The sequence below is a fragment of the Musca autumnalis genome, unplaced genomic scaffold (genome assembly GCF_047663935.1).
Source record: "Musca autumnalis isolate F117 unplaced genomic scaffold, ASM4766393v1 scaffold_1, whole genome shotgun sequence".
Lineage (NCBI taxonomy): Eukaryota > Metazoa > Arthropoda > Insecta > Diptera > Muscidae > Musca > Musca autumnalis.
The window spans coordinates 246,430,907-246,439,352 of NW_027411644.1; the positions used below are offsets into that span (position 1 = coordinate 246,430,907).

The window sequence follows — 8,446 nt, forward strand, 5'->3', positions numbered from 1 at the left end:
TTTACAAGTTCTCAGTCACAAAACTCTCCAAATATTTCTCCAAACTCGCTCTCTTTTGCTGGATAATTTTGTTATCGAACAGCATTCAGTAAAAATTTGTACGAATTTGTAAAAATTTTTGGGTTATCATACAGACCTAATATTAGTTTCAACATATAATTATTTTACATAGGTATTATTATATGCATAGATGTACTTAATTCGCTTATAATAATTGTCATTTACACTTTTACCCATACACAGATGTATCAAAAGTTAAATCGTATTTTGTATTTCGTATTCTATCCTGAAAAGTTGTATTTTTTAAGATACGAGGTTGAAAAAGTAAGCCATCCATATCTAATGAATTTTACACATATCTCATGCTATATAAAAAGTCGTACAAATATATTGCATGCTATAAAATATTACATGAAATAAAAATTGTACCTTTGGAAAAAAGTACTACATAGCATTTTGTACAGTTTTGTTCGTATACCATGTTTTAAGTTTTTGTTTTGCTATGCATTTTTTCATTTTTGTTTAATCGTTTCAGACAAAGAAAACTAAAAGAAAGAACGCAACAACAGTGAGCAACAGTCAGACATCAACAAACGCTTTCAATACGATTCCCTGTTTTTTTTTTCTTCTCTCGCCTTTTGACTACAAATATTGCAAAATTCTAGCAGTCACAATACGGAAACCAAAGTGAACGGTTAGGAAGTGCCGCTAAAGAGTGAGGATCGCTTAAATTTCTACAGAAGTATTAATAATTTTTTGTAAGTAAACACATATGATTAAATGTAATATAGTTCAATGTTTTCCAAATGAATCAAACCCCTGAACGATTATGTTCTTTGTCTTGTGGTTATATGGTTGTGGCCTTTTGTCCATTGTTGGTTATTTTTATTTTTGCGTATTTTGCAAACTTCATATGTATGTGCATGCGTTATAATGAAGTTCATACACTAACAGCTGAGTGTAAAAATAAAGAAAACAAAAACAACACAACGTCGATTTTCATTATCATGTTTGATAAGCAGTAGACAAGTACAAAGACAAATGGTGTACCATCCAACCCGTTACTGTCAGTGATCGGTATGAAAGAAATTTTGTGAAAAGTCCCAGCAAAATGTTCGATGCCAAAGATGCTATTCAAGAATGGATGCAAGTGAAATGGAATGTCATTTTTTTAGCATCTTCACTCATTCTTTTTACAAGAGCGTGACCCCCAAAAGATGCAATTCATTTTCAGATCCTAAGCATGTCATCTTTACTAACTCGATGGAATGGCATCTTCAACAATTCTTTGGCATGGCATCTATACCAATCGTTTGGCATGCCATCTTAACCAATTCCCAAGAATAGCATTTTCACTAATGTTTGGCATGTCATTTTCACCAACCCTTTGGCATGTAATTTTCACGTCTTGTTCGGAAAATGGAAAATGCTGTATTGAAAAATGATTTTCATTTTTTTATTATTAATTCAGAGGAATTAATGAAATAACTATAATTTATTTATCATAATAAAGTTTACATCTATAATTGCAGTTTGTTCTCGTTGTTGTAACAGTAGTTAATATGTTTGTATTCTCATTTTCTGCTTAATCTGACTCTGGGTCTATCAGTCGTAAGAATGTGGCTATTTCGCTATTTATATTTTTTGTAACCACAAAGCTACAAACTTAAGTTTCTTAGCAGGATTGGTAGGGCAATTGAAAAGGAGCAGTGTGTCGTGGGGGCCTGTGCTGTATGCTGGGCAGATGTTTTCCACGGTGTCATCAGTACTTGCCCTATAGGAATTTTGACGGCTGCACCATCCCGAGCGTATTGACCCAAAACTACAAAACTACTCTGGTTTGTCCTGACAGCTGGCGCTTCTCAACTGCGATAGATGGTAGATGTTCTCCAAGGACCGCATTCACACGATAACTGTTTACTGCATCTGCGACTGCATTCGTGTGAATGCTACTTAAACCTGGTTGAAAGGCTTGTTGATCTAGAGGTTCTCTCTTGTAACGTTAGACTTCTCTTTCTAGATTATGAGCACGGCTTGCTCTGAGTGAGTCCTCTGCTAATATGGAGATGACCTTCAGCGCAGTTGTTGTGCTGCTTACGGATCCTATGCTATTGATCGGCAACTGGATGGAAAAACTATAGCCACAAGGGTCCTTGGTACGGGCGACAAAAGCGAAATCGGTTTGTAAGATTCACCTTTGCTGGCATCCTTTTCGGGCTTCAGTAGCTGGCCTATTTTCCAGACTTCTGGAACGATGTGTTTGGCAAGCGACAGGTTGTAAATTTAATTGAGAATCTTGACTTCCGGCCGTCCCAGCTGTTGCAGTCTAAACACCGCCGCTGCACGCAACAGAGTTTACTTCCTCCGCAACAGGTTTTGATTCATCTTACAAGAGGATTTTACTTCCCATCAGTGCAGTGCAGATTTCGACATTGACTCCAACTGTAGATTACTATTTCGTGAATTTTATTTTACAACGTTTTGGAAATGTTTGTTGTTTTGTAGGGATCTACAAATCGACTTGTTGAGCGGGGTTCTCTAGTGCAGGCAAGGCAAATTTTATAATTGGTCTGTTCCTTTACTTTTAAAAATGGTAATTGTTGCAAAAATGGTAAAAGTGGTGAACTGCTCTCATATAAATTGTATGCTTTTAAAAGTAAGGAAACATTTTGCGGGTAAAAACTGGTAACCTCAGGCACGTAAAGGAACACGACTAATACCAAAGAGCGCAGTCCGACTCTACTTTTAGCTCAATGATTGGGACTTCCTAGCATAATAAATCTTACATTGCTTTAAACGTACATATTTAGATAAATAAAAGAATATATACATCTGTAAAAATAAAAACACAAAATTCATCTCTATTGGATCGATGGAATGGGTTCAAATGCTAAGGAAAAGATCGGATCTTTCACGACTTCCTTCGAATGGGTTCAAATGCTGATGAAAAGATCGGATCTTTCACGACTTCATTTGAACCAATGCAAAAGATCCAGTGAAATCATGGCATCTCATGGAACCACTTCCATAAAATTTTGCTGGGGTTATAAACAAGAACGTGTGTGTTCATCAAAAATGTCAATTGCAGAACCCAGTAGAAATAGAGTTTGTTGCCAAACAGCAAAAATGTCAAAGTAATCTGTAAAGTGAGTAGTTCTGTTATTTTGTATTGAAATCTTGTAGCAGTCTGTGGCTCCTTGGCCAAGTAGAAGTCGTTGCGAATCATAAACCCTATTTTATGCTTTTTACTACGACATGTGTAGCTCATACATTTCGCAGCAAAATAGTTTACGCAAATTGTTCCATAGATTAACAAAGTACCTACCCTATTTCAGGTACTGATCAGATGTTACTTGATATAATATTGAAAACCACGGTAACTCTCGAAAGGAGTGATCGATTTCGTTCAAACTTCCAGACATAAATCAGGTTCGAATATAATCTATATCGGTTCCCTTCTTCGGGTACTGCAACATTTTCGATTGAGTGCAGTTTGAAGGCATTTTGAAAATTTTCTCAAAGTTAGTATTTATGACTCTGATTACAACATATATTTTCTGTATGCAAGTCCATGCTTCCGGACATAGTGACCACAAAGCTCTAACTTTTACGGTGACCACTACGACCTTCGCACATCGTAATATTTCACTCAAACTTAAATAAAACTCGATGGTCGACTATACGGGGTATATACACCCGTACAAAAATTCAACATTTTCGCTTAAGAGCTGTTCGATAATAGTTTTGAAATTTGAAATGTTTACCTATGTTACACGTTACGGTTTTGCATACAACGATACAATGTTTTTATACCCTCAGCATTTATGCTAACGAGGGTACCCAGCAAAATGTTCGATGCCAAAGATGTCATTCAATCATGGGTGAAAGTGATCTGGAATGTCATCTTTTTAGCATCTTCATCGCGTGGACCCCAAAAGATGCTATTCATTTTTGGATCCAAAGCATGTCATTTACACCAATGCTTTGACATGTCACTTTCACCAATGCTTTGGCATGTCATTTCCACCAATGCTTTGGCATGGCATTTTCACCAACCCTTTGCAATGACTTTATCATTACGACGAGAGTTTTAACAACGTTGGTTGTGATTTCGAGTCTCCGACAACATCAAGCCTATTGTAACTAATTAATCTTATCTATTTAGAAAAATGCGTATAATTAAAAACACAAAATTCTTCTCTATTGGATCGATGGAATGGGTTCAAATGCTGATGAAAAGATCGGATCTTTCACGACTTCCTTTGCATGGGTGCAAATGCTGATGAAAAGATCGGATCTTTCACTACTTCCTTTGCATTGGTTCAAATGCTAATGAAAAAATCGGATCTTTCACGACTTCGTTTGAACCAATGCACAAGATGCCATGAAATCACTTCATCGCATGGAACCCATTCCTTCAAATTTTGCTGGGTATACACACTTTCATACGGGCAAAATGTGCCTCATCGAAATAATGGTTTTAAACCCCAAGTTTGGACGAAATGTGTTTCAGACAATTTGGAGTCGATTGAGCAATGTCCGTCCGTCTGTCTGGTTGGAGTGCACGATAACTCTCGAACGGATCAACCGAATCGATCCAAAATTTGGCTTTCGTAATATTTTGTCCAAACTTAGTTTAAGTTCGAAGATGGGTTACATCGGTCCACTCCTTCCGGTACCTCCCCCACAAAAGATCCAAAATGTTCGGAAAACTCTTCAAGGGAGTAACCGATTTGGTCCATACTTTGCAAATCGTGAAAGGTATACCAGACTTAGGTGAGGTTCCAATATGGACTCAATCGGCCCACTCCTTCAGGTACCTCCCACACAAAATTTGGGATAAGTTCAGATTAGGAGCTGCTCGCGAATCGCTTTGATTTTTGTTTAAGCTACTTGTATTCACTGCCCCCATACGACGGTACAAGTTTCATCAGGGGCAAGTCCACACTTCCTGAGAAAATAGCCTGAAAGTTGCAAAACCCCCTTTGGCAACGTGTGAGGTGGTTGGAGCGCAAGATAACTCTCGAACGGATCTGCCGATTAGGTTCAAAATTTGGCCTTAGTAATATTTTGTCCAAACATAGTTTAAGTTCGAAGATAAGCCATATCGGTCCACTGCTTCAGGTACCTCCCCTACAAAAGTTCAAAAATGTTCGGAAAAATTGTTCGTACGGTAAGGGAGTGGCCGAATTGGTCCATACTTTACACATCCTCATATATCTACCAGATATAGATCAGGTTTAAATATGGACTATATTTGTCCACTCCATCCGGTACCTCCCACACAAAATTTCGGATAAGTTCACTTTAATATTTGCAATCGAATCACTTTGATTTTTGTTGAAGCAACTTGCATTCGCTGCCTCAATTACGATTGTAAAATTTTTTTTCAGGGGCAAGTCCATACTTCTTGAGCAAACACACCGAAGGGTGTAAAACCCCCTATATGTAGTGGCTGGAGATCCACTTCCATAATGGTCAATGTCGATCCATTACTTTAAGTATCTCCACCGCTAAACTTTTGATCTTTAATCCTAATCAACATTTTTGTCGGTCCATACATCCAAAAATTTTAAAACCCCCTAAATGCATAAGTATACGCAATATACACAGGCTGAGGGTATATCTCTGTCGGCAAAGCTGACTGATACTGTTTTACTTGTTCGAAGGCAAGTCAATGCTTTCTGACATTATGACACAAATGTTGAAACGATAACTATGTATGGTTGGAGCGATAACTATCGAAAGGAATGGCTCCTAAAATTAGATCCAATTACAAGAAGATATGGTCCATCTTCCATTTCATTCGTTAAGAACCCCCTCCGCAACATGTTCAACACATTCGCACTTAATCCAGTTTAAGGCCACTAATTGATCGTGGTGAAATATTAAATGTTAGTTAGTCACTGCGACATTTCCACAACAACATAATTTTGTTTTGCCATGGAAAGCCCAAACCTTTGAGATAAGGCCGTAAATGTCTCAAAATTAATGTCCACTCACTCCTTCATGCATGTCTCGTACTAAAAGTTTTATTTATTTATTTACATACATATTTTCGTTCGTGTATTATTTCAGTTATCAGTTTCTGGTTCCTCTGTATCCAGGTTCAAGAATTCTGCAGTCTGCGCCCACAAAGAATCAGGAGAAAGGTGAGTAGGTCCCAAACCACATGCAGGGCATACGAATTGAGTTGACTGCATCGTCCGGATCTTAACTGGGCTAAAACCACTAATGTTTGCCTTGGCAGCTGTATATTTAGTAATTGTGGTTTTGGTTACAATGCTATCATCTTATTTACCATCCTCCTCCAGATTATAGCCGGAGTGTTCCAAAACTCCAACCAAGTGGTATTTTTGCAATATCAGAAGAATTGATCTTATTTTATTTGTTTTAGACTGTGTTGGTAGGGTCTGTTGTTTAGCCATCTGTTATTAACATATTTTGGTTCACCTGTTATTGTAGTTGTTGATAACCCGTTCAAAAATTCTTTTGATAATTTGGTGTGGTTGTGTAAAACACTTGATACCCTATCTGTCTTTATCATACATATTAAATAGGCCACAATAAGGTGGACTAATTGTAAGTCTATACATTTCTTCCATAGGGAATAACTAATCACATAGCCACAATTGTTAAATAATGCATATTTAATTATCTCATGTAATTACCTTATCTGTTTTTATTTGTTTAAATTACATTAAATTATTCATATACATATATAGATAATAATGAATAATTTATTTTCAATGCTTTTGTTAACAGCTAAAAAAAAACAACCTTCCGGGAAGTTCCTACACACACTACAATGAAGAACAAATTCCTTGCCCTCCTACTGGTAACAGTATATTTTAATTATTCTCTTGGATATTCAGCATACGAGGATGCTCGTATTATTGCTGAATATAAAAAGAGTTTAAAATTAAACAATGACAAGGCGGGAGAAGATCCTAAGGAATTGGATCATGTTGCAATAGCTCGCAAATTAGTTCATCAAACAAATTGGGCTTCGGTTGGCACAATATCAACGAATCCAACAACAAAGGGATATCCTATGGTCAATATTATTGCAATTAATGACAATGATGTTGATCAAAAGTCAACGGGACGTATACAATTTCTTTTGACTGATTTGGATTTTACCGGTCAAGATTGGCAAGTTACTAATAAAACAACATTCCTCTTCAGCGATGAACAAGGACTTCATTGTTCGAGACCTAGCGGATGGAATCCCCCACCAGTAGATCCTATGGAACCGACCTGTGCCCGTGCTATGATAAGTGGCCAGATTAAAAGGGTAAAACAAATACAAGAATTGTCAATTAAACAAGACTTAATTTTCATTTCTTTCATTTTAGATGGACAAAAATAGCCGAGAATACCCAACGGCATTAGTGTCATTCACTGATCGTCATCCAGCTGCTAAAGAGTGGTTGAAAAGTATACAACTTTTGGCGCATTCAAAGTCGTAGATTAATGTATTTTTTTTTTCTTTTTTCAGAACATGATTTCTACTTGTGTGAATTGGAAATTGAAAATATTTTCGTATTGGATTACTATGGTGGTCCTCATACTGTCAAACCCGAAGATTATTACAATGTTATATTGTAAGGATTACAAATATATTTGTATGGAAAAAAGTATGCATTTTACAACTACAATTCATAGTTAATTTTGTAAAGAACATGTGATCATAATAATAATTTTAACTATTTCGAAAAATAAAGAGCAAATATAAGTTTTATTTATAAGTGTCCTTGGGCAATTTAGGGGTCGGTTATGCATTGCCACTAAACTTGAGTTGCGTTGTCAATTGTCAGCACAACTGAGATGAAATGTATTATTATTGATGTCAACCCAACTGAGTTGTCGATAAACGTGTTTTTTCAAACTTGTGAACTCTATATTATGCTAAAGGCACAATTCGCCAAAAAAAAACTATTTTAAAATAAGTTCAGTGGAATTATTTTTTGATGATGAAGAAAATGTACAGGACATGACATCTATTAGAAGAAATTTGAGGGACAAGTCGAATCCATTGGAATTGCCATGTTGGAAAGATCTGTATAATCATTAAATTACACTGTGCAACATTTTTGAGCCAATCGCGTGCAAGCAACTTCTGTCCAGAATTTTATGAAAGTAGAGGACCAATGGGCAAATACCATATTTGGGTTTTGTTTTCTTAGATCGGGTTCGGTTTTTACAAAAAATCGGGGCTGTATCTCTGAAACCATTACGAATCTTGTTTTGACATCTGCAGCAAACTTGTAGATAAGAGCAAGAAGAAAATATTTGGAGGAATAGTGAACTCGAAAAACGGCATTTATTGCCTCAAATTTTATAATATATGAAAAAATTCTATAATTTGTGTATATTTCACAGCGTATCTCCCAAAATGTTAAATTCTTCTTAATGTTATCTTTTGGGAAAATATTCTCCGGAA

General features: G+C 36.3%; 1 protein-coding gene across 2 annotated transcripts; it reads left to right on the forward strand.

Moving 5' to 3' along the window:
* Window positions 1-571: 571 nt before the first annotated feature.
* CREG (Cellular Repressor of E1A-stimulated Genes) lies at window positions 572-7,726 on the forward strand. 2 transcript variants are annotated; one of them, XM_073960657.1, is made up of 5 exons: window positions 572-758; window positions 6,079-6,152; window positions 6,766-7,297; window positions 7,359-7,440; window positions 7,502-7,726. In XM_073960657.1, the coding sequence occupies exons 3-5, from the start codon at window positions 6,809-6,811 to the stop codon at window positions 7,609-7,611; spliced, it is 681 nt and encodes a 226-aa protein (XP_073816758.1). In that variant the 5' UTR covers window positions 572-758; window positions 6,079-6,152; window positions 6,766-6,808; the 3' UTR covers window positions 7,612-7,726. The 2 variants fall into 2 exon arrangements, with proteins under 2 accessions (XP_073816758.1, XP_073816759.1); XM_073960658.1 differs by lacking the exon at window positions 6,079-6,152.
* The last annotated feature ends 720 nt before the right edge of the window (window positions 7,727-8,446 follow it).